At 43.4% G+C, this 25,887-nt stretch overlaps 2 protein-coding genes across 2 annotated transcripts in view; one reads left to right on the top strand and one right to left on the bottom strand.

Annotated features, from left to right (window-relative positions):
* Positions 1-8,857, bottom strand: part of EXPH5 (exophilin 5) — a 52,629-nt gene extending 43,772 nt beyond the window's left edge. Inside the window, exon 1 of the mRNA XM_083735860.1 lies at positions 8,666-8,857. The gene's annotated coding sequence lies outside the window, so the exon portion shown is untranslated. The remainder of the gene's footprint in view (positions 1-8,665) is intronic.
* A 5,278-nt stretch (positions 8,858-14,135) lies between these two features.
* Positions 14,136-25,887, top strand: part of DDX10 (DEAD-box helicase 10) — a gene marked incomplete at its 5' end in the record, with an annotated part of 158,923 nt that continues 147,171 nt past the window's right edge. The window contains 7 exon segments of the mRNA XM_083736392.1: positions 14,136-14,222; positions 14,224-14,433; positions 19,623-19,683; positions 21,694-21,824; positions 22,044-22,202; positions 23,136-23,256; positions 25,301-25,490. Of these exon segments, the coding sequence (XP_083592518.1) occupies positions 14,136-14,222; positions 14,224-14,433; positions 19,623-19,683; positions 21,694-21,824; positions 22,044-22,202; positions 23,136-23,256; positions 25,301-25,490 (959 nt within the window).

The raw sequence follows: 25,887 nt of genomic DNA, 5'->3' as shown, positions 1-25,887 counted from the left end.
GATTTCTCTTGTATTCTGTCAAGCAACCAAGATGCTCTTTTGTGTATCATGCATAAAGTCTCTGCACCTAGCCAAAAAGAAGGGGGGAAAGCCTGACTGTGATGGTTACCACAGCCAAAATTTAATGTTGCTGGTGGCAGGTCCTGCTGACACATATAGTTTTAATGAATGGGAAGACGTGAGAATTCTTCAGCTACGTTGCTTGCACATTCAGATACAGTGCTATAGCGTGGGAGACTTTAAACTCCCTCATTCTCAACGAGTGTTTTCAAAGTTGTTGGGTTGTGTGTTTTTTTTTAAAAAAGCTGGAAGGTATGTTTTAAAAAATTAAGGCAGAGTACAGGAAAGTGTTCCAAAATAATCGGCAGGATCTTGCAGCAATTAGCCCAGAGGCGCTGAAGAACTGTAGGATCAAGTCTGTTCCTGTTTGAATTAATTGCTATATGAGATAACTGCGAAGATTAGCAGGTATTGTGCCAGGCAAGTTTAATTAAACCCATGCATTAAATTAGAAGGGAGAAAATCATGCTGCGGTGTGGATGTAAATGCAAAGCATTTCTCTCGGATTGGTGTGCTGTGAATTGGAATGAATTTATACGGACTACCCCCCAGCCCCCCAATACTAGCTCATGCCAGGGGAGAGGATGTAGTAATACATCACTAGCCCTATTCATGTGTTCAAATAAAGCATAGGGGCAGCGCAGAGGGGCTACGAGGTTGCACATGCCCCACCTCTAACACCCCTCTCTCCCTGCCTGATCCATCCTCACCTTCCTGCATTAACAGACTTCCTGGGAAGGCCTTGAAGCACGCTCAGCCAAACCCGCTTAGAAATCCCCTTCTCAATATGAGAAGGTCTGTATTGGAGTGAGTGGGGATGAGGAATTGGTGGTGTTGGCCAGATTCAGGTCCCTGCTCCTGAGCTGTAAAGTACGATAGAACCCTCACTAACACCCATATTGTTAAGTTGTGGGTGAACATATCAGACGACACAGCGATTCTTCAAACAGCTCTTGTTTATTCACAGGCCAGAACAGAACTGAACTGAACTGAAGGGTTCAGCCAGCCTGCTTATATAGAGCTCCACTACAACGCAACTGTAACCACTTTCTGTAACTATCCAATCACTGAACGTCATTTTCAATCCCTTATTTGCATATGTAGACCTGAGTGAAAACTATCTACAGTATTCCCCTGCTGGCCCAGGGTGATAACTTCAGTACTTAACACATATACTTGGTGGAACAGTTGGAATGGACTGGATTTTTGCTGTCCAAGGTGGGACTCGAACCCACAACCCTGAGATTAAGAGTCTCATGCTCTACCAACTGAGCTATATCAGCTTGTCCATGGGTAAACAGCCCTTGCCCTAAAAATAAGTTTAGCCAATATGATCTAAAATGTCCGAAGGCAATTGGAATTCCAGGGAAGGGCAAAGTTTCAGCAGGTCCCAGCCTTTGTTGATGCCAAATCACAAAAGGCAGAGTTGAAATGTAGGCCATTAAAAAAAAAAAAAATGATGCCCTCTGAAGAGCATTCTGATCTGCTGTATCACGAGGTAGACAAAAACAGCATTGTGGAAAAATAAATTAATGGGGTGTATGACTACAATGATGTATGAAATGCAACACAGCCAAGAGCTGGTCCAATCATTACTCCAACCAGGAAAAAAACCATGTGTATGTATCCTCTCATGTCTTATGAATGTAAACATTGCAATGGAACCTGGGGGAGAGGCTGACCAGGAAGGTGGGTGGGTGGGTGGAGGATGTCAGTAACTCCACATCTGATAATTATTATTCCTAAAGTCACAATAATTATAACTCCCACTATTAACAGAAAACAGTTTGTGCTCCCAGCTGAGTTCTGTGTAGGCGTTTGCCTCTATGCACTCTCAGAAAACATGCACTGGCCAATCCTGCTGTCCATTCTGGCTTGACTCCCAACTTTTGCATATTGGGCAAGAAGGTCTGAAAGAAGAATCATCACTCTGTCTAGTTGAATGTGTCTAAAATCCTAAAGAAACCCACACTTATATGGTACCCACCCACATTCACTCTTTGTTGTAAATGTATTGTAGCCATTGCTTTTGAGATGAAATGATTTTATCCAAATTTAAAAATTGGTACCATGGTTTAGAATACCATGACACTTAATAGCAAGCTGCCTACTATTTTTTGTTTAGCATGCAGGTTAAAGGTATCAGGTGCGCACAGAGTCCTTAAAAATTAGCAACACTAATTTGGATTTATTACTTGGCAAATAATTGCAAAATGGTATAAAATGCTGGAAATCTTTTTAATAAAATGTATCCTTGCACAGTATACAAAAATTAGCTCCTAAATACAATTATAATCATTGTGCTTAGAAGCTAAGTTTGGTATATAATGATATTTTAAGTAAAATTTGCAAGGTTTTTGTCCTCACTTTTGTATTGGCCCAGTTCCCACAACACTTTGAGCCAAACCTTTCAGGCTTCCGAAGGGGAGTTTGCAGCCACTTTGCTACCTGGTAGTATTTGCTGCCATGCTTCACTGTGCTAAGCCAAGGTTTGACAGTGTGTTGTCTGAACTGAGACTTGTGGTTCAGCTCTCAGCATGGGAAGGAGAAAAATGGCTGCAAGCTCCTCTTCAAGATCCCACATGTTTGCTAAGATTTAATTTAGTGTATTGTACAAACCAGCTCATTGTCTTTTAGTTCTGAATTCTGAAAGCAGAGACATTACCTTGCCGACAAAGGTCCTTATAGTTAAGGCTATGGTTTCCCCAGTAGTCATGTATGGAAGTGAGCTGGACCATAAAGAAGCCTGTTCGCCAAAGAATTGATGCTTTTGAATTATGGTGCTGGAGGAGACTCTTGAGAGTCCAATGGACTGCAAGAAGATCAAACCTATCCATTCTGAAGGAAATCAACCCTGAATGCTCACTGGAAGGACAGATCGTGAAGCTGAGGCTCCAATACTTTGGCCACCTCATGAGAAGAGAAGACTCCCTGGAAAAGACCCTGATGTTGGGAAAGATGGAAGGCACAAGGAGAAGGGGACGACAGAGGATGAGATGGTTGGACAGTGTTCTTGAAGCTACCAGCATGAGTTTGACCAAACTGCGGGAGGCAGTGGAAGACAGGAGGGCCTGGTGTGCTCTGGTCCATGGGGTCACAAAGAGTCGGATACGACTAGACGACTAAACAACAACAAGAGGAAGTCAGGAATTTGTCCTCTCAGTTTTACCCTGGCCAGAGCAACAATAGACCCATGGATCATTATCTTATTATATTTATTGCCAATCCCCACAGTGCAAGAAGGACATTTAAACGGATGTAGATCTTCTGCAAGAGAAAGATCAAGCCGGCAAGAATAAAATGCGATAGCTTTCCAGTGCCAAGTCTGGCAATACAGTCCTGTTACCAGCAATTATAAATATTTGACGTGGGCCACCTGTGACTGCTGACTACCAGAAAGGCAAATATTTAAGAAATCCTTGGTATACATTAGTAGTGAGTAAGCTAAGCCTTCCGATGTATATTTTGCTGTAGGAGTCTTCGTTTGGTCAGAACTGCGTATACACTTCCAGAGTTAACAAAAAATGCATTACTTCTAGTAAATGAACCACCATACCTGCTAGAGGGTCACAGAAATTTGTGTCCCTGGCTTTTTAGACTTGTCTACCCATGTACTATCTGAAACCAAAGGGGCACATTGGTGCCAAATGTGAATTTTCCCCCAGTTCTCCTGTCACTGCCCATGAGTTCTAGTAAAGGAGCAATTGGGAGCTCCTGATGGTTGCTTTGTAGCCACCTAGATTACCTGCTACACACCTGGTGTCACATATGATAATGTCAGGTGTAACATAGGTGGGTGTGGTTTGTGAGGAATGTAAACTCCTTGTTTACATGACATTTCCCATTCTTGTTTACAGAAAGGTGAGTTCCATCACAGTTACAACAAAGGTCCAACTACTGCTCTCATTCATTTCCCTAAGGATAGGATAGAAAATAACTGAATGGAAGAATCCCCTTTTCCTATTTGGTCACAGAGAAGTGGTCTCAGGTATATTTCCCACCTGCAAAACCCACCATTTTTTTCATTTTGGATAAGTATCTATCAACATTATTGATTGTATACCAGTTTATCTGCCATGGAATTGTGAGTTTCACAGGCTGATAAGGGTGCTGAGATTATCTGAAAGAAATCACTACCTCCACCACAGAACTACAATTCCCAGGGTTCCCTGGGAAGAGGGACTGACTTAAATAGGTTCTTGCCTCTTATCCTTCAACTTTCTTCCTCACCACTCTTTTGACATTACTGGTTTGCATCTTTTTGCAGCTCTTGCTCTCTGTTAGTGAGGCACCATCATAATTTGCACCTAGTCAAAGGAGGTAAAAAAAAAAATAGTTGTGTAATAGGCTCAAAACTGGAATGTACTGAAGAAACAGGAACCCAAAACAATGGGTTGGTTCAGGCTAAGGCGATATTCCTGCTGGCACTTAATTGTAAGCCTACATATATCTGTTGAACAATAAGTTCCATTGAGTTAATTAAACCCAGATGAGTGAGTGCAGGATTTCAGCTTAAGACTGCAACCACACTGAACTCCACGGGGCTTACTTTTGAGTAGGCACTAATTTATTTCTTCGTTTAAATTGTACTAACCTGCCCTTTATCAGTTGATCTCAGGGCAAGATACATATTGCATGAAGCAACAATTGAGCACATAAATACTGCTTTGCGGTCATAATTAATCCGGGACAAAGCCCTAAATGTGCCAAACAGATAAAACAATACTGCACTGTAGTCAACAAGCCCCATTACCTGAGTAAACAACCAGGACTTAGCCTGGCATTGAAATGAACTCACCACAGGCACCAGGCGGGCACCCAAGGGGCGGGCATTTCAGAGCTGTGACACCACAGCAAAGAAGACTCTCTCTCTCTCTCTCTCTCTCTCTCTCTCTCTCTCTCTCATTGTCATGTAATGGCTGGGCAGGACAACAGAGGAAGACATGCTCCCTCAAATATCAAGTTCCCAAGTCATTTAGACTTTAGGACTTTATAGGTTATTACTAACAGCTTTTATATGCCTGTTGTCTTTGTCCATGGAGTTTTCTTGGCAGGGATACTGGAGTGGCTTGCCGGTTCCTGCTCCAGGCGGATCATGTTTGGTCAAAACTCTCCACTATGACCTGTCCATCTTGGCTGGCCCTGCACGGCATAGCTCATAGTTTCTCTGAGTTATTCAAGCCCCTTCGCCACGGCAAGGCAGTGACCCATGAAGGGGCAGAAAGATTGAGGGCAGAAGGAGAAGGGGACAACAGAGGACAAGATGGTTGGACAGGGTTCTCGAAGCTACCAGCATGAGTTTGACCAAACTGCGGGAGGCAGTGGAAGACAGGAGTGCCTGGTGTGCTCTGGTCCATGGGGTCACGAAGAGTCGGACACGACTAAATGACTAAACAACAACAACAACAACAACTAACAGCTTGGAGTTGGACTGGAAGTATACAGTATTGGAAGCCAGCATAGTTGCTTTAGAACTGGTGTTACACATTCCTCTTAGCAACCTAGTCACATTATTCTGCACTATCTGCAGTTTCTGGGTCATCTTCAAGGCAGATCTAAATACAGCACAGTACGGTATTCCAGTCAGGTTTCCAGAGTATGGACTACAGTACTGTGGCTAGGTTCACCCTGTCCAGGAATGGTCATAGCTTGAGGGCCAACCAAAGCCAAGGAAAGACACACTGTGCCACTGAGCCTCCCAGTGACAAGGTTGGATCTAACTGTACTCTCACGTTCCACACCCGTTTCTTTAGTGGGCGTGCAACCTAGCCATTAACAGATGGCCTACCTCATTTCTGGACATGGGAACTACCAATTCTTGTATGTTCTTGTGTTATCAGGATTCAATATCTGTTTATTGGCCCTTGATCCAGCTAATTACAGTTTCCAGGCAGCTGTCTAGGACTTGCATTGCATCATCACATCCACAAGATTCCACCACAACTGAGTTCCATTTATTTGGTGGGAACTAAATTGTTATGACTAAGCTGTCCCACTGACTCCAACGAGATCTGGCAAAGCCTTCCAAACCCTGATCCACCATACAGATGAAGTGAGGGTGTCCCTCTGCCCAGCCCTGCCTGGCTGTGCCATCACAAGGAAGCCCTGCTGGTGAGGAGTACCCCAATGGGCCCACACGGATGGGGAAGGGAGGGGCTGCAGAAGCTACTGCCAGTAGCATCTCCCAAAGCAAATGACAAAGGGTCTGTTCTTGGAGTTGGCACAGTAAATGGGCATTTTTTGCTCAGCACCTTCTGATCTGGCTGGTGTGAGTGACAGGGCTGTATAGCTCCATCAAGCTCACCCCTGTTGCCCAGAGGTTAGGACTGTAGCCAAAATCCAGCTAAGTTACAGCACAATCCTATACAAGTTTTCTCCAAAGCGTCATTGAATGAAGTTTGCTCCCAGATAAGTGAATCTTAGTTGCAACCCTAGTTCTGGATGGAACCCAATATGTTTCCCCTGAGAGTAAATTTACCTTTCCCAGGAGCTGTGTCTCTGCTTCCAAAAAATAGCTTCTTTTAAATTACTGGTTAGATCCAATTAAGTTCTACTCAGGGTAAATACACTGAAATTAGTGGAGCTAAGCAGTGTCCATTAATTTCATTGGGTCTCCTCTGAATATGACTGAAACTGGATGCAACCCTAAATTTTCCATGCTGAAGAACTGGCTTAGGGGTTGGGTGTTAACTGGCATGTTTTAAGAGTTGGTTTCCTGTCTCCCTTCCTCCTATTCCAATCAACTCTATTTTGAACAAGTGTCAACTGATGAGGAAAAACGCAGGATCTATGCTGCTAAAGGTACAGGAGCCCTGTTCTCTATTCCCCACCTAGCTAGCCACATCTAGGACAATGTGGCCTTTGTCTGCTGTAGTCTAACTGGTAGTAGCTTTGCCAGGTCTCCTGCAAAAGCTGTCACTAGCTTTATTGCTACCTGATCAGCAACTGGGGATGCTGAGCGTGGTATGTGCTCTGCCACCTTTCATTTCATTTTTCCAGAAATGTCTATTGGCTTGGATCATGCATGTACTCAGTACTAAGCTGATGTTCCTGGGTTTCTATGCATCATTATCAGCTTTCATGGACAAACTAGCACATTACTTATACACTCCTTGCCTTTCAATATTGCAGCTAACCACACACCTCTGTTTTGAATACTCCGGCAAACCCTTCCCTAATGTGGGTTGATTGGTAGCATGGATGTAAGATTGTTGTTTATGTATTCACACATGAAACGATTCAAAACAACCAAATTCCCTGAAACTGTAAGGTAAAGGGACCCCTGACCATTAGGTCCAGTCGTGGCCGACTCTGGGGTTGCGATGCTCATCTCGCTTTACTGGCCGAGGGAGCTGGCGTACAGCTTCTGGGTCATGTGGCCAGCATGACTAAGCCGCTTCTGGTGAACCAGAGCAGCGCACGGAAACGCCATTTACCTTCCCACCTGAGCGGTATCTATTTATCTACTTGCACTTGACCAGACCAAACACTGTACTGTACCGAAAAATTGGATGGTGATAAGCAGCGCTTACTTCGTTTATTTAAATCTGAAACTGCAAATCCAACTGCTCAGTCTCCAAAACAATTAAAATACACTGAATTTTGGTATCATATATTTGACAGTATCAAAGGAACTAATGTAAAACACACACAGCGAGTGCTATGGCAGTAAAGATCAATTCATTCTTGTTTAATGCACCCAGGACGGCTTTACTTTTTAAACAGGTAAACTTGCAACTTCTGGTTCAAGGTACTGCCATCCATCCATCCAGTCATGATGTCTTCCATTATATTAGAAACTAGCATAGGTAGCCTAAATATATTAATTGTGCGGTAGTGACCAACCAAAGAAGAAGAAGACTAGGAAAGGCCATGAGATTTAATGACCCGAGCCCTCTTCGGAGAATACCATATAATTTCAAGACCTCTAATTGCCATCAGGTTGCAAAGCATGAAGAACAATTGCTAAATTAACCACACCAGCCAATGTGGTTGCTTAACCACAAAATCCTGAATGGCATCTGGGAACAAACCAATGTGGGCTGCTGGTCAAACACCAAAGAGAAAATAATGTAGATAATATTTGCTACAGCTAAGCTACGTTGGGGGGGGGGGTACATAGCTCAGTGGCCGAATGCATATTTGCCATTTAGAGGATCCCATTCAGTTCTTAGGATTGCTACTCAAAACATTTTAGGGAAGGCCAGGAAATATGCGTTCTTAACAACCTGGAGAGCTGGGTCTAATCAGATCATCCTGGGCTAAATAGATTAATGACTCAGTACAAAGCAGGTTCATATATATATATATATATATATATATATATATATATATATATATGCTGAAACGTCAGCATAATATTTAAGTGTCGCTCCAAGGAGGAGACTTAATTACAATTGCTGAACCTCCTGGCTGCAAGAATATGATTATCGCCATTTTTGAAACTTCCAATGGATTTATTTTAGGGTCTGACTTTTATTTTCCTATAACCGGCTAGTGCCTCCTCAACCCACAAAGCAAATATTCTTACTTTCTAGTACTTATCAAGTCTTAACCCAGCTTCTTAGATTCTGGGGGATACATTAGAAAAGGAACTAGAACAAACCTTTCTCCATGTCTTTCATGAAGATCCAGAAATCAAATTGCAGAAGTCAAGCTGGGAATTCTCTGTACTTCTTTCCCCATCAGATAGATATCCGTAGTGAAGTGCAGTATGTCTGCCATCAATATCCAGCTCTTCTTGGCATGATTTAAAAGCTGAAACTATTGAATTAAACAGACTCACAAACAGGAAGTATTAAGAGACATGGGAGAGAAAGAACGGGGTGGAGCAACACCCTAAGACAATGCAAAAGTAGGTCATCGTAAGAATGGCAATTAGGAGATGAATCAATGGGTTTGGCTTCTGCTACTGTGGAAAATATGATTAAGGAAACAGATCTGTGTTTCGATAAAGTGACACTGGAGTCTGTTGTTGCTTCTTAAGAGAATATTTAAGAAGCAGAACGTAGACGTTCATTTCCGGTTAGTCCAGCTTTTTCAGCATCATGCATTAAGTTTCTACCAGCTCTTTCAAGTTTTATTTGCAATTAATGTTGTGTCATGCCACTCTCAGAGCCTTTATGAGTTTTTGAAGGATAGAATATGCTCTAGCCATTCATTTCTAACCTGCACGCTCAGGTGGATTAGAGGAGAGGGGAACCTGTGGTCCCCCAAATTATATTGAACCCTCAGCTTGGTTCTTTTTCCCCAGCCAGCATAGGTTGTGGCCAAACCTGGATTGCTAGAGCAATTTCACTATAAAGAATAGATGAATCACTGTCCCTAAATAGCTCACGTCAGGTCATCTTGAACAGAGAGAATGGTGGAGTTGTGATGTTGGAGGAATGGAATGAAGCCATAGATAAGTGAGGCATTCTGATCTGGCATTGATAGAGCAGAGAGAGAAAGCGCTCTGTGTACAACTTTGAGTGAACTTAGTGGAAAAAGCTATCAAGCCTCTGGTGCTTTTATTGGAAAAAAGAATGGAAGAAGTGTAAAGGACCAATTTTTCAAATAAGGATGGGAAAACACAACAGGAAATGGGAACGGAAGATACACAACTGGGTGTGAATTAATGAATACATTACAGTGGTACCTCGGGTTACAAACGCTTCAGGTTACAGACTCTGCTAACCCAGAAATACTACTTCGGGTTAAGAACTTTGCTTCAGGATGAGAACAGAATGTGCTCCAGCGGCGTGGCGGCAGTGGGAGGCCTCATTAGCTAAAGTGGTGCTTCAGGTTAAGAACAGTTTCAGGTTAAGAACAGACCTCCAGAACGAATTAAGTACTTAACCCGAGGTACCACTGTACAAGAAAAGAACTATGGAATAATTTCTCAATATATGATCACAGTGGACAAAGGCAGAAAGACTTATTTTGACTGCCTTTCTCCATATGAACTGACCTGGACCCAGTGATTATCATAGGAGGCCCTTTGTGTGCTCCCTCCATGAGAGTTCTGGAGTGTGGCAACACAAGAACGAGCTTTTTCTGAGGTGGGTGGAATGCTCTCACCAGGGAGGCTTGCCATGTGCCTTTGTTACATATCTTTAGGCGCCGGGCAAAAATCTTTTCTCACAGGCCTTTGGTTAATTAAACAATCTATGGTCTTTTAAACTGTTTCTGTGGGGGTTATTGTTTGTTACTACGTTATGTGTTTTGCGTTTTTATATTGTAAACTGCCCTGTGGTCCTCGTACGAAGGGCAGTATAGAACTTTAATAAATATAAGTAAGTAAGTAAGTAAGTAAATAAATAAAGTGATTGTCGGTATGCTTGATTAGAGAAAAAACATTGCTGACTTTGATTAGTAACATTACAGTGGTACCTCGGGTTAGATACGCTTCATGTTACATACGCTTCAGGTTACAGACTCCGCTAACCCAGAAATAGTACCTCAGGTTAAGAACTTTGCTTCAGGATGAGAACAGAAATTGTGCTCTGGTGGCAGCAGGAGGCCCCATTAGCTAACGTGGTGCTTCAGGTTAAGAACTGTTTTAGGTTAAGAACGGACCTCCAGAACGAATTAAGTACTTAACCCGAGGTACCACTGTACTTAAGAGAAGCCCTTTTTGGACTTTTTTTTGTGAAAAGGAAAATGAATTAATTTGAAACATTTGGGTCTGAATGTTCTGTATTGAGTCAAAGGATTTTATATCTGTATTATTATTGTCTGTATTTGCATTAGGGTAAAGTGACTGCCTTTTGGTTCCAGAGGGTACAGCTACTATTGGTTCATTTAAGCTGCTGTATTTGGATCCTCTGTCTTATTGGTTGCCTCCAAAAGGCAGGACTGTGATTGCCTGATATTGTTCCCTCCAAAATGTATCCCTTCTAGCTAGTTCCCTGTCCCTATAAATGTAGCTCTCCCCTCCTCAAGTCTCAGTCTTGTTTGCTTTAATAAAGAAGTGTTACTAGAGAACTGTCTCCAGCATATTATGTCAAGAGAGCTGAAATCACAAACCCCACGTCACAACACTGAAGACTGGGAAAATCTTGTTTAATCAAAAGTAGAACAGTTGGTCCAGCTTTCTGTCATGATCCTGAGGAGCCCAGTGTGCCAGTGCCGCATGTGTGAAATCACGTGTGTGTAATGTCACACACATGTGACGCCCTCCCCAATGTTAGATGCAACATGGTGCCTCTGTTGGCTATTAATCACGGTGCATATGTATGTGTAGTGTTTTGCAATCTATACATCTTAAAGCCTCTCAACACGATGTCCCACTCAAATGTGACCAAAGCTGTGTACACACTAATTTGTTTGTAGCACAAACATGTATTTTTCTTCACGCAAAAGCATTCATGCTTGTTCTCAATGTCAATCTAGGTTGATTAATATTATTATTATTATTATTAATAATAATAATAATAATAATAATAATAATAATAATAATAATAAATTTATTTATACCCTGCCCATCACTCTGGGCGGCTCCCAACAGAATATTAAGAACACAATAAAACATCAAACATTAAAAACTTCATTAAACAGGGCTGCTGTTGTTTATTTCCTTGACATCTGATGGGAGGGCGTTCCACAGGGTGGGTGCCACTACTGAGAAGGCCCTCTGCCGGGTTCCCTGTAACTTGGCTTCTCACAGCGAGGGAACCACCAGAAGGCCCTCAGCGCTGAACCTCAGTGTCTGGGCAGAACCGTGGGGATGGAGACGCTCCTTCAGGTATATTGGACCGAGGCTTTAAAGGTCAGCACCAACACTGAATTGTTCTTGGAAACGTGCTGGGAACCAGGTTACTTGATATGCATTTGAAATGCCTCCCTTTGATTAGGTTATCCCTACCTATTCCTCCCTGCAGGTGCCCCAGGTAAATGAAGAAGTGATCTTCACTGTGATCTTGCTGTACACCCACCCACACCTACATCTGTTTTCAAATGGACTCACTGCAGGCATGGGCGGAACCAATACAGTGGTACCTCAAGTTACATACGCTTCAGGTTACAGACTCCGCTAACCCAGAAATAGTGCTTCAGGTTAAGAACTTTGCTTCAGGATGAGAACAGAAATTGAGCTCCGGCGGTGCAGCAGCAGCAGCAGGAGGCCCCATTAGCTAAAGTGGTGCTTCAGGTTAAGAACAGTTTCAGGTTAAGTATGGACCTCTGGAACGAATTAAGTACTTAACCCGAGATACCACTGTACTACATAGAAAACACACCCAAGTACTCTGTTTCCATTGGTTCTGGAATAAAATGCATGTACAGAGCCTTGGATTCCCATCTGGAAGTTTAGTTAAATATAGTGTAACTTTCTGCCCTGTAAGAAAGGCTGGATCTAGACACATCAAAAAACGTGTTTCAGCAAAACGCTTGTAAGCTTCAAAGGAAAATCACGTTGGCAAAAGACGGGACTCCACAGCGCCATCTGGTGTCACAGTGTTATAATGCATATAAAACACTTTCTTTACTAATGTAGCTGAAAGCCGAGATCAGAACCATGCAAATGTGATCCCCTATGGTCCACAATAGCTCCAGTTGGTTTCTCTGGAACAAAATTTATCTTTATTATTATATATGGTGCCTTCAGAGCCCATGATGGAAAAAAGTTTATAAATAGTTTTCTTCCGGATTTCAGGTGCTAGGATCTCAGCAGTTCTCGATACCTTATGCATGCTATCCTAGGCTTTCCCATAAAATAATGAGCATGATCAGCTGATGTTTTCCTTCTCTGTGTGCATGGGGGAAGCTTAACGGGCAACCTTTCTAAGAGTGCAAGGATGAATTGGGATGAGTGGTGCAGGAAAGGCACTCTGCACATGTACAGAGATACTCTTTGTCATCCTATATACTGCAAACCTCAACTCAGGTTTTGGAAACCCAAAGCTCAAGTCACTTCTGTCAGCTATTATGCCTGTTTTACATGAGTATTATACACATATGCAAGAGTTACGACCTCTAGTGGTTTTTAACTGTACAAATGTAACTTCAGCTCAAAGGTAAACGTGATTGAACGGCAACAATGGTCCAGGCAACCTGCGGGGGGCTAGCCATACGTTGCTGGCTTTACAGTGGTACCTCGGGTTGAGTACTTAATTCATTCTGGAGTTCCGTTCTTAACCTGGAACTGTTCTTAACCTGAAGCACCACATTAGCTAATGGGGCCTCCTCCTGCCGCCGCGCCGTCATAGCACGATTTCTGTTCTCATCCTGAAGCAAAGTTCTTAACCTGAAGCACTATTTCTGGGTTAGCAGAGTCTGTAACCTGAAGCATATGTAACCCGAGGTACCACAGTATTTCAAAACACGTAGCACAAGTCTCCTTTTTATTAACGTTGCACATCCCCAGGGAGATGAGCTTAAACCACTTTGAGGTTGCTGTCTCTCTCTCCCCGCCTCCAATTAAGCAGCAGCGTATAAATTTTGTGAAAGTAGGTTTGGATTGGATAGTCAATAGGGCACAAGACTTAATTTCACGGTCGTGGTTTCGAGACCCACGTTGGGCAAAAGATTGCAGGGGTTCAGGGTTTCTCCCGTTGGACTACAACTCCCATTATCCCTAGCGACCAGGACTAGTGATCAGGGATCACGGGATTTGTAGTCCCCCAAACAGTTTGGGAAACCCTGAACTAGATGACTTTCGCGGTCCCTTCTAACTCCATATGATAATTCCAGAGAGGCAAAAAAGCAAAAATTAGGTTCAGATGAAGTCTCGCTCTGCTGCCTGCCCAATAATACCGTTCTTTTCTCTTTTTGCCCCAGCCATCCCCGCCCCCTGTTCTCATGGCTTTTAGCAAGCGGCATTTAAAAAACGAGCAGCATTAGCCCAAGCGGCCAATACGGAAGTGCTGCATAGAAATATACCGTACATTTTTAATATAAGTTATCTGGCGGAAGGACAACCATGTGGAACGAATCCATGGACGCATTGAAATCAATGGAGGAATCAAAGGATGCATTAAGGCCACGCGGGGCAGATTCCCTCGCAGATCTGGGGATCTGCGGGGAGGATCTTCCCGTAGGGCAGGCTCCTCTCCCGCCCGCGGAGGGGTTGGGCTGTCCCTTCCCGTGGGGCGGAGATGGTGAGGCTGACGCGCTCTCCGTGCGCCCGGCTCCTCCTCCGGCCGCCGTGCGTTACGCTGCCGGGAAGCGTGTTTGCCGTCTCTTCCCCACGCCGGCTGTTTCCGAGGCGGGATGGAGAAAAGCCGGGGGACCTTCGGTGGGCCCAGCGCGGACCCGGTGCGCAACTTCGAGCGCTGGAAGAAGAACTACGCTAAGCGCAAGGACCGGCTGCGCCAGCAGCGCCAAAAGCAGAAGCGCCCCGCTTGGGAGGTGGAGAAGGAAGGCATCGCCAGGCTGCAGCAGAGTTACTCGCAGGTAACCCCCCGGTTCCATCCCCAATAGAGCTGGGAGAGACCCCTGGAGAGGCCCTGCAAGTCAGTGCAAGCAGCACGGAGCTAGATGGACGAATGGGCTGAGCCGCGAGAGAAGGCAGCTGGGCGCGCAGGGTGCTTTGAAAGCGCACCCCTTCCTTCAAAGGATTCTGGCCCCTCGCGGTGTTCAGGAACTACAGCAACCAGGATCCTTTGGGGGAAGGAGGGTGCATGCTCCAAATGTGTTCTGGAGTGGTTCTCAAACTGCCCCTCCCCTCCTCTGAGATGAGCGGCGCAACCCCAGAGTCGGCCACGACTGGACCTAATGGTCCTTTACCTTTTATAACACACTGAAATGTTTTAAGTGTTCTAGAAGACAAGGGGGGGGGGGACCAGTAGCTAATAAATGCTTCTCCACCAACAGCAATAGAAATGTAAAAAGCCACATTTTAGCAGCTACTGGAAGGCATATGCTGATGTTGGGGGCCAGGCAGACTTCCCTGGGGAGGGCATCTAGTGCTAGTACCAACCTGGCTTGCCTCCATTGGAAGGTGGACTCAAAACAGGATGTCCAATGACCTGAAGTGTAGAGGGTTGGAAAAGGTGTTCCTTGGGGTTCCCTGGCCTTGTTTCAGATGAGGGTGCAGAAGGATGGAGTGTAGTTCCTATTAAGGAAATAGAAATACAGATTGGATCACATACATTAGTTTTTTGGGGGTACTGATTGGTACCAGTGTTTGAAACTCCCGTTATTCTAGGCGTGTTTTGCAGCAAGGAATTTCATTAGCGCGAGCAGTTTCTCAGCTTTGGGTGCAGTACTGGGCTTAAGATTTCGGATTAAAACTGCAAAGTGGAAGGAAAGGAGAAACTTTTTCTGCCTCCCCACTCCCAGCTGCTCTCTGAGAATTGACCCTCTTAAGAATATTAAGAGGGTGGGCAGGAGAAAGACTAGACCATGTGAAAAATGAACATATTTTAGCTGTAGTTCATTCATTTTCTGCTTTGTATTCCTGTTATTAAAAAGTGTGCCTAAACATTCCGTTGTTGCGCCCTAGCCTAGGCTTAAGGTGCCGATTAGCTCCTAGCTTTCATATCTCAGTTTCTAACACTGCATGGCACTGCTGAGGAAACCCAGTCAGACGGGCAGGGTATAAATAAAAAAATTACTATTATTATTAGGTGCCTGAAACCCCTGGATTCTTGCATCGCTCAGAGATTGGAGTTGGGTGCAATAATATAAAAATGTGATAGAGCACTCTGTCTTCCTTGGGCTTGCATGCCTTCGTGTTGTGAACCAAGAAGATCTATGTACACACGCAAATACTTTGAACAATACAATTTTGCAATTTCTTTGTGAAAGGTGTTAGTGTTTAACAGTAGTCGCCAGTCTTCTATGACACGTGAGCGAAATCTAAAGCACAGGGTTATATCTAACATTTCCCCCCCCCCCTTGTTTGCCTCATTTGCTGATGTGATGTGGGGTGGAATCCCCCCCCCCAAAAAAACCCCTATGTTTCAATCAATATTTGTATGTTACCTTTCCGTAGTTAAAGGCATGCTTGAGGCAACTTACTGCATGGGAAAACACATAATTCAAAACATAACGAAAGTAGTCGTAAACAATAATAACACAGCAATAAACTATACCACCAAACTGAACAACATAAATCGTACTATAGATACAAACAATTAATATATTTTAACAGCAACAACCCCCACCAACAAAACCCTGTAAGCAACATCCTAGCCTAAGAGTCTGTTCGGCGGCCTCAGCTACTACTACTACTACTACTGCTAGTATGATCCATGGGTCCTCCTGCACTTTCCTCTCTTTCAACTACAGATCTCTCCTACCTGCAGCGTGTGAAGTGGATGGAGTTGGACTTTTCCTCTAGGAAGGAGATTTTGCTGCTGGGGCATGTGTACCTGCTTCTCCCTTTTCCTGTCCTGTGTGCATGATAGAAAGCCTGTTTGCTGGCTCCCCATGCTTGCTGGCTCCCTTTTACAGTGATTTTATTTACTGTATTTTCTGGCGTATAAGACTACTTTTTAACTCAGGAAAATCTTCTCAAAAGTCGGGGGTCACCTTATACGTCGGCTACAGCAGCAGCTCCTGCAGCAACTCCCCACCAAAGGATAAAACGACAGCAAATTAAATCAGAGGGCACCAAGCTCTCTAGATGAAGCAAATATACACTTGAAAATTAGCCCCAGAAGCCCCCGGCCACTGGGAAGTGGAGCGGATTTCCGAGCTGGACTGGAGACTGTTTTTTTTAATTTTTATTTGGTGTGCGTTGGAAGAAGGGTAGTCTTATATGGCGAGTATATCCCAAACTCTATATTTTAACTGGAAAGGTTGGGGGGTCGTCTTATACGCCCAGTCGTCTTATACACCGGAAAATACGGTACTTATTTACCGTATTACTGTTTTGCCCAATAACAAGAGTTCTCTGGGCAGCTTCCAGTAACGTTGAAAGCATTAAAATGCAATTCTTCACCATAAAACAAATAAAAATGCAGCATATAGCTGCTGCAGGAGCAGCAGCGAACGAAATTGTTCAGTAACAAAACTCTCAAAACGCCACAACCAACAATATTTAATTTAGCTCAATCTTAAAATGAAAAATCTGGGTTTTTAATAAAGTTCTTAGCTTGTTGCTGTACAGGCCACAAATCTTTTCCCAGTCTTTTTTTCATGGGAGGCTGCTGATGTACTCAAAGCACCCTATGTTTACCATGAATTAATGCTACTGTCATTTCAAATACCAGTACATTAAGTTTTTAAAAAAATTATTGAGTTATATTGCAAATACATACAAATCAAAACTTTTAAATGTGAAAAGAGGGAAAAGGATTTAAAAAGTTTTTCTTCACAAAAAAAGAAAAAGAAGAAATCTAAATAAATTACATAAACTAATACAATTAAATCTTAATGAAGGTAAGAAAAAATCATAGATGGAACAGCGTTAATTCATTCATTATTAAACTAAGACTTTGCAAACCAAATACAAACACTTTAAACAGTTACCTTTGACATATTGTCTGGTTTCCTAAGAAGCTGACACTTCTTAGGTATTTCATTTTTCATATTCTTTTGTTCTTTGGTCAGTCTCACGACAGTTCAATATTCCTAATTAAAACTAACTTAGCTGTATTTCAGTACATCCCTCATCTTGGTATCAGGGAGCTTTTTACCTTTGCAGGGTTATTCTAGACACAACCAGATTTTCACTGCTGAACCTTGACTCTTCAGATATTTATTTAGGTACTCCCATTCTTTCTTACCTGTCTTATTTGACTCGTCTCTTATTATATCTGTCAGTTGTGTGAGTTCCAAGTACTCGCTCAGGTTACACAACCATTCCTCTTTGGTGGGTTTGTGTTCCTCCTTCCAATATTTAGCCACCAATACTCTTGCTGCTGACGTAGCATAGAAAAATAGTCTTATTTTATCTTTAGGGAAATTGTCTCGGGTTTTTTGTAAAATGTGGTTCTTAATAATTTTTTTCAATTCCTCATAGGTCATGTCCCAGAATTTCTTCATCTCTTGGCATGCCCACCACATATGGTAGAAGGTTCCTGCTTGATTTTTGCATCCCCAACACTTATTATTATGGGTTTTATTGATTTTTGCCAGCTTTACAGGGGTCAAATACCACCTGTATTGCATTTTCATAAATTTTTCTCTTATTAAATAACAAGCTGTAAATTTTAAGTTTTAAGATCTAGTTTCCACCACTCTTCATGTACAGAGCTATTGAAGCCAGTATGTTCTCAGCCAATGTGATTCTGAAACGTCCCTTCCCTGAACCCAACACATCTTTTTTTTGAGAAATCCTTTTTTTTTTAAAAAAAAGCTCCCACTGAAATGAAAGCTATGTGACTAATTTCCATTTTGATGATTGCTCTGCATGGCAATAATACAGTTTTGAAACTAGCATCATGAGCAGTGCTGAGAGAAACCCGTGGAGTGCAAAAACAGCAGCCGCTTTATATATATATATATCCCAAGAGTAGAAATGATTAGGCAAATTTGTAATGAAGATATAGATGTGCGTTTCAAGAGTTCTAAGCGAGGCAGGTCTGTAATCAGCTTTTTAAAAATCTCTGCAGATAGACGCCTAATGCAAATTAGACGCCTCATTTTGGGGGAGGGAAGTAGCAGGTTGAAAAATGTGACGATGGCATCGCTTCCTCTTCGTATTAAAAAATCACACATAAGACGTGCACCCTCTCATCTCATTACTTTCAGGGAAGCTGTGAATATTAGAGTTGGATGCAGTTACTGTAGGTATATTTAGATGATGGCTTTGATTGAAGTGAGATGTCTGGGGTGTATGTACAAACCAGGAACAGGTGGCCTCTGGGAACATGGCAAGAGCTATACAGTATTCCTTTTGATTGCCATATCCCCCCCCCCCGAGATGTTGGCCTTACATTTCCAAGTGTTGCTGCACGGCCATTGAGTAAAAGGTAAAGGGACCCCTGACCGTTAGGTCCAGTCGTCTCCGACTCTGGTGCTCTGGTGCTCATCTCGCTTTACTGGCCAAGGGAGCCGGCGTACAGCTTCTGGGTCATGTGGCCAGCATGACTAAGCCGTTTCTGGTGAACCAGAGCAGCGCATGGAAACGCTGTTTACCTTTCCGCCGGAGCAGTACCTATTTATCTACTTGCACTTCGTGCTTTTGAACTGTGAGGTTGGCAGGAGCTGGGGATTTGAACTGCTGACCTTCTGATGGGCTCTGTGGTTTAACCCACAGCGCCACCTGCGACCCGTAGCCATTAAGTAGGGAACTGCAATTTTGGCCTGGCCTAAGAATCAAGAGGTCGAAAACCACTGACAGACTGCAGTCTAAGATTGCTAGTGACCCCTAGTTTATTAAGGAGCAACAAACCAGGTGTTGTGTTTGACTGACATGGAAAGCCATGCTTAATTGCGACTTCTTGGTTTGTGCCGTCTCCTTGTTTCAGGGGAGGGGTGATTGTGCAGTGTGCCACTAGCAGGCTGCTTGTTCCCAAATAAAATGTGACAAACCAGCAACTCTTTTTTTCAACTCTGATGTGAGAATCTCTCTCATGGTAGCTAATTCTGTGTAATTAAGAAATTTGAGAGGGGACTGACTTGACAGATCCTCTTGTTCAATAATCTAAACGAGATCCTTTCAGATTTCACTTTTCTTTGCTTATTTTCAGATAAATGCAAATGAGGTTGTAAGATTTTCGGATTTTCCATTATCTAAGAAAACACTGAAAGGTAAGTACAATACTTTAGCAAGAATCTCTATGGCAGTTATTAGCCTACAACCAGGCATTTTCTGCTCCCAAAAATATTTTATAAACATTCCCTTCTTAGTTGCATGGGGTGATTTTTTTTTTACTTGCCTATAAGTAACCTGGCAGCAGTTATGTACAATCCTGCATGATTAGCCGGTTGAAGAAAGTATATTATCCAACGAATCATCACCTGCCCAGCAATACCTTAACTGGAAATTGGAAAACAGAAGTAATACCAACTATTACTGAATGGCAGGTCAAAATGATTAATTATGCAGAACTGGCTAGAATATCGGGGAGAATAAAAGATCAGGATGAACAAAAGTTTTATGAAAATTGGAGTAAATACTTGGATTATATAAGAGACAATTGTAAATCTTTAAAGACACTGGCAGGATTTGATTAACTTCAGCAGCTTATGATCAAAGAGATAAATGTATAAAATACGTGACATAAAGAAAATATATGATACTTACCGAAGGGGAGGAAGGAAGTCCAAAGCTCAATAGAGCTAATGCTATGTATGAGATGTATTAATACGATGAATGTATTGGAATGTATGTTTGATGAAAACTAATAAAAATTTAAGTTGGGGGGGGGAAAAGCAATACCTTAACTGTTGCTTTCCAACGAATGTATTGCTTTTCCAACAGTTTTCCTAACGTGTGATACCCTTATTTGGTGTCCTAGGGTACGTGTAAACTTCATATAATTATATATTCTGCTCTAATATTCTTAACTCGTTAATAACTTTGAGTGACATCGCTGCCTCAAAGTGACTAGGATCAACTGCCAAGTGGAGAAATACAGTTGGACAACGGGACAGATCCAGTTTCCCACCCCCACCCCCGGTGTAGGGCCTTGCAAGAATCCCATGTGGAGTTTGCTATGTGTGACAAATGCACACATCTAAGGTGCACGTATGGGATGAATTGGGCCCTTGCACATTGATTACACATGGTAAACCATGTGCAAGATCTAGTGAATGTTCTTTGCCTTCGACTATAGCCGTATTTGATACACAGGCTTGCAAAGCGGTTCACATAAATATTTACCAGTATGAATGCCCTTCAATTATTTTTAACATGCTGAAACCCCGAAACTGCAGCCACCCACCTCTCAGGTCTTTTTTCAGTTTATAAAATGACCCTTTAGTTGTTAAGAGATCATTCTCTACTCATCTCAGGTAATTGGAGGATGGGAAGTTCAGATGAACCTTCTCACATGTTGGATAGAGATTGAAGTACCCTTCAGATGTTGTGGACTGTGACACTCATGATCCGCAGCCAGGAGTGATGGGAGTTGTAGTCTGGAGGCAACCATGTCAGCTACCCTTGTGTTAAAATAACAAGCAAGGGCAGTGGTCCTCAAACTGCTTTCTCTGGGCAACTTCATTATCTTGCACCACACCAAATTACAATAAATACACTGGAAAACAAACAAAAAAAAATCACAACTAGGATTGGCCTCAGGATCACTTGACGCTCTTGCTCCTCTATTGGATCTATCCATATTCTGAAAATTAAGAAATATTTCGATTTTAATACAATACTCCGCTGAAATGTTTTAATGTTTCTTTGATTGTCCTTGAATCTTCCTGCCACACTTGCCATCCTCTCCTGCCACATTAGTGTGGTGCTCCTCACCCTTTGAGAACCACCAAGGGCTTGTGGACTAGCCCTTGAACCCCATCAGCAATTGTGACAATGGTCCTTTAGCTGTGTGCATTGGGCTTCTCCATTTCAGAGCTGGGGGGGCAGGGCGTAGGCTTTAGGTCAACCAGAGTCTCCTCCTTGCGCAGAAGAGCAGTATTAGTACATGTGTAGGCCTACTTCTCAGAGCGGCTGAATGCAGTCGGTGGTGGCGGCACTAGATCACATACCACCACCACTGGACTCTCGCATGCTTTTAACATGAGGGTTTCGCTCCCTCCCCCCTGGTGAATGGTTGATTCCAAGCAGGTTGATATATATGGTCTTCCTCACACCAGGACTGCAGGAAGCTCAGTATCGCATGGTGACTGAAATCCAGAGGCAGACCATAGGTTTGGCCTTGCAAGGTAAAGACGTATTGGGAGCTGCGAAGACTGGATCTGGCAAAACGTTGGCTTTCATTGTACCTGTAAGTAACGTATCTCATAATTTCATATTCTACTGTAGGCCCAGGGGCAGCCAATATGACGCCCTTTGGTTGTTGCGGACTGCCAAATCCCATCAGCTCCAGTGAGCTTGGCCAGTGACTATGGGCATTGCGGTCCTGATTTTTCTTTTCCCCTTAAAAAAAAAAATTCGCTTAGTGAAATTAATAGGGCTTCTAACTGCCATTTTTGTCACTGTCCAGGCTCTGGAAATCTTATACCGTCAACAGTGGACTCCCATGGATGGACTGGGAGTTCTGATCATATCGCCTACCCGAGAATTGGCGTACCAAACATTTGAGGTTCTGCGTAAGGTGGGGAAGAATCACGAGTTCTCGGCTGGGCTTATCATTGGTGGAAAGGTATGTTCCTTCCATTTTATTTTTTTTAAATCCAGGATCTCCCCCTACCGCTCCCTCTATCTAACCCATAAGAATTGCTTATGGTTTGAAAATTATACTGGGATGTTGCACTAAGTGACTGGGAAGTAATTTTCTTAGAACTCGGTGTGACATATTTCCAAGGAAATGGGTTCCAAGGAAACATTGGCACATACATACCCCCATTTAAAAGGCATGGGCCATGTGCTGACTGTAATGTACAGCCTTTCAAGAAAGCTCTGTATTGATTTTCCACCATAAGGGCACGTATTGCCCATTGAAAGCTGTCCCAGTGAAGTGAGCTGTCACAGGCTTGCCTGAGAATGCTTTGATTCTGATTTTGGTGTCCCTCTGGGTGTTGGGTGTCCCACAGAGGCTTGATGCATTTAAGCAAGCTTTGATGGAGTCACTGAAAATGTCCCAAGCAGAGGCAGTGATTTGGTTTTACTGGAAAACTTTGTAAAATTTGTAAAAGTTCAGTCTGGGTCAGAAAACTTTCTGATGCCTTAGAGAACGACCTAAGCATGTTCATTTACTTGTACTTAAACAAATCGAAGCATTTTGAAGCTGCCGCTCTTGCCTAATAATGTATTTGCAATTGGCATTCGTTCCCAGTTACTTACGGACTTGTGAACTGGAAAAATAAAGCACTGGGAAATTTTCTTCCTTGCATTGTTAGTTAGAGGCTGCTACATCTCTAAAGGTGCCTCTGGGTTGTGGCTTGTCGTGTAGATAGAATTTTTCTGTGTGCCACAAGACACACAGTATGAAATCGCTCAGGTGTGTGTGTGTGTGTGTGTGTGTATGGCCAGATCTTACTGTGATCTGCTGCACCTGAATGGGCTTGGAGAGGAGCTCCCTGCGTCATAACCATATATTCTGAAATCATGCCCTCACACCTGTCTGATCTTTCAGGACCTGAAACAAGAATCGGAAAGAATCCACAATATAAACATTCTGATATGTACTCCGGGACGGCTTTTACAGCACATGGACGAAACATCATATTTCCATGCCTGCAATCTGCATATGTTGAGTAAGTGAAATGCTTCAATTTATTTTCTATCTTTTTTTGCTTTTACTGAATAGGCTTAATCAGAAATCTGTAAATGGTCCAAAATGCTTGCACTGGAAGCCACTTCCCAGAGCTGAAGCTCCATTAAAGCACACAGAGGATGAACTGGGGTTGTGGCTTCCGTGCTTGATCTTTGTAACATACAAAGCCTTTCCATGAATTGGAAGTGAATGGGGAGAACCTGTTTGTGCTCCATTATTTGGTTCCATTTTTGTTGATCCGCAGACAGGACTTCTACTAAATGCATTGCAGCTAAATACATTAAACACTGAAAAAGTGTTTGGTTGGTGGGCAGTGGAGAGGTGAGCAGGCCAGAAGACCAAATCAGTGCTCCGTGCACAGATGTGGTTCGGTGCACTTGGATAAGCTAGTCCCATTTTATTTATTGCTTTTGTAGTCCTCTTCTTTGCCAGCGTGTCAGAGTTGGTCTGTCGTTTTAGAACGCACACAAAATGAACAACTTCAATAAAAGCAGCAGAACAATAGGTCAGGCTGCTGTAAGATTCCCCACCCTGGGAACAGGTAACCTTAAGTTCTTGGTCTAGGCAGGCATACACATACTTAGAGCTCTTGGAACAGCCAAGCATATGAACCTGCTAAGATCACTGCCCCATTGAACCCAGTACTGTCTACTCTGATCGTCAGCAGCTTTCCAGGGTCTCAGGCGGAGGGTCATCCCTTACCCTGGAGATGGCAGGGATTGGACATGGGGCCTTCTGCTTGCCAAGGATGTACTGTGCCACATTGCTGTGGCCCCTTGTCTCTGTTTGTTACATAATAATAATAATAATAATTAATAATAATTTATTATTTATACCTTGTCCATCTGGCTGGGTTTCCCCAGCCGCTCTGGGTGGCTCCCAACAGAATATTAAAAACACGATAAAACAGCAAACATTAAAAACTTCCCTAAGCAGGGTAACCTTCAGATGTCTTCTAAAAGTCAGATAGTTGTTTATTTCCTTGACATCTGATACGAGGGTGTTCTACTACCGAGAAGGTGCCACTACCGAGAAGGCCCTCTGCCTGGTTCCCTTTAACCTCACTTTTAGAAATGAGGGAACCTCCAGGCCCTTGGAGCTGGACCTCAGTGTCCGGGCTGAACGATGGGGGTGGAGACGCTCCTTCATGTATACTGGGCCAAGGCCATTTAGGGCTTTAAAGGTCAGCACCAACACTTTAAATTGTCTTCGGAAAATTACAGGGAGCCAATGTAGGTCTTTCAGGACCAGTGTTGTATGGTCTCAGCGGCCACTCCCAGTCACCAATCTAGCTGCCACATTCTGAATTAGTTGTAGTTTCTGGGTCACCTTCAAAGGTAGCCCCACGTAGAGCGCATTGCAGTAGTCCAAGTGGGAGGTAACCAGAGCATGCACCACTCTGGCGAGACAGTCTGTGGGCAAGTAGGGCCTCAGCCTGCATACCAGATGAAGCTGGGCACAGAATTGACCTCCGCCTCCATGGACAGCTGTCAGTCCAAAATGAGTCCCAGGCTGTGCACCTGGTCCTTCAGTGGCACAGTTCCCCCATTCAGGACCAGGGAGTCATCTGTACCTGCTCGCCCCCTGTCCCCCAAAACAGTCCCTCTGTCCTGTTAGGATTTAACCTCAATCTGTTAGCCGCCATCTATCCTCCCACCGCTTCCAGACACTCACACAGGAAAGCTATTATATGTGAATGAATTCTCACATGTGGAAGTAGGCTTGACTGGGGTGTCAGAAGCTTTTGTAAGTGATATTTGAACAGAGGCTGGACGGTCCTCTGTCAGGGATGCTGTAGTTTGCATCCTGCATTGTAGTGGGTTCAATTAGGTGACCTCCCAAGGCCCTGCCTGTGAAGGCTGACTCCCAACAAATCCCTTCTTGTGTGTATTTTGGAGCGATGCCTTTCATGTGGATAAGCCCCTGCTATCAGTGTGGAAGTTAGTCTCACGCTCTGTCTGAAGGTTAGAAGCTTAGGGGGAGAAAAAAATCCAATTCATTTCAGCTGGCCTTTCTCATTCCAGTACTTGATGAAGCTGACAGAATTCTGGACATGGGTTTTGCTGATACGATGAACGCAATCATAGAAAACCTTCCCGAGACGCGCCAGACTCTGCTTTTCTCAGCCACGCAAACCAAATCGGTGAAGGACCTGGCCCGGCTGAGCTTGAAAGATCCGGAATATATCTGGGTACATGAGAAGGCAAAGTTCAGGTAGGATAATTCTTCTCTATCTAGACTTCGAAGGAAGTAAAGTGTAGCTCTGTTTTACTCCATTATGGGCCTGTTTATGGAAGGGGTGGGATGGAGAGTCATGTTATTCAACCTGAGGCCTAGGGATAACACAGGCTAGAAAACTGAAGTTGGCACACACACACACACACACACACACACACACACACACACGAGAGAGAGAGAGAGAGAGAGAGAGAAATTAATTGGGTCAGTTGAAGTGTGGTTGTAGAATTCTTTGCTTCAACTCCTGTTCTGTCATTTTAAGTACTATGTGTGCTACAAATCACTGTGATATATAACTTTTTGGCCCTGCGGCAGGGAGTGTAAGAAGTAAGTATATAAAATAGCCAATTTAAAATAGATGAAACTGGCTTAA

The sequence above is a fragment of the Podarcis gaigeae genome (assembly GCF_964106915.1).
Source record: "Podarcis gaigeae genome assembly, chromosome: 4".
NCBI classification, from domain to species: domain Eukaryota; kingdom Metazoa; phylum Chordata; class Lepidosauria; order Squamata; family Lacertidae; genus Podarcis; species Podarcis gaigeae.
This window is presented reverse-complemented; position numbering and strand designations above follow the sequence as displayed.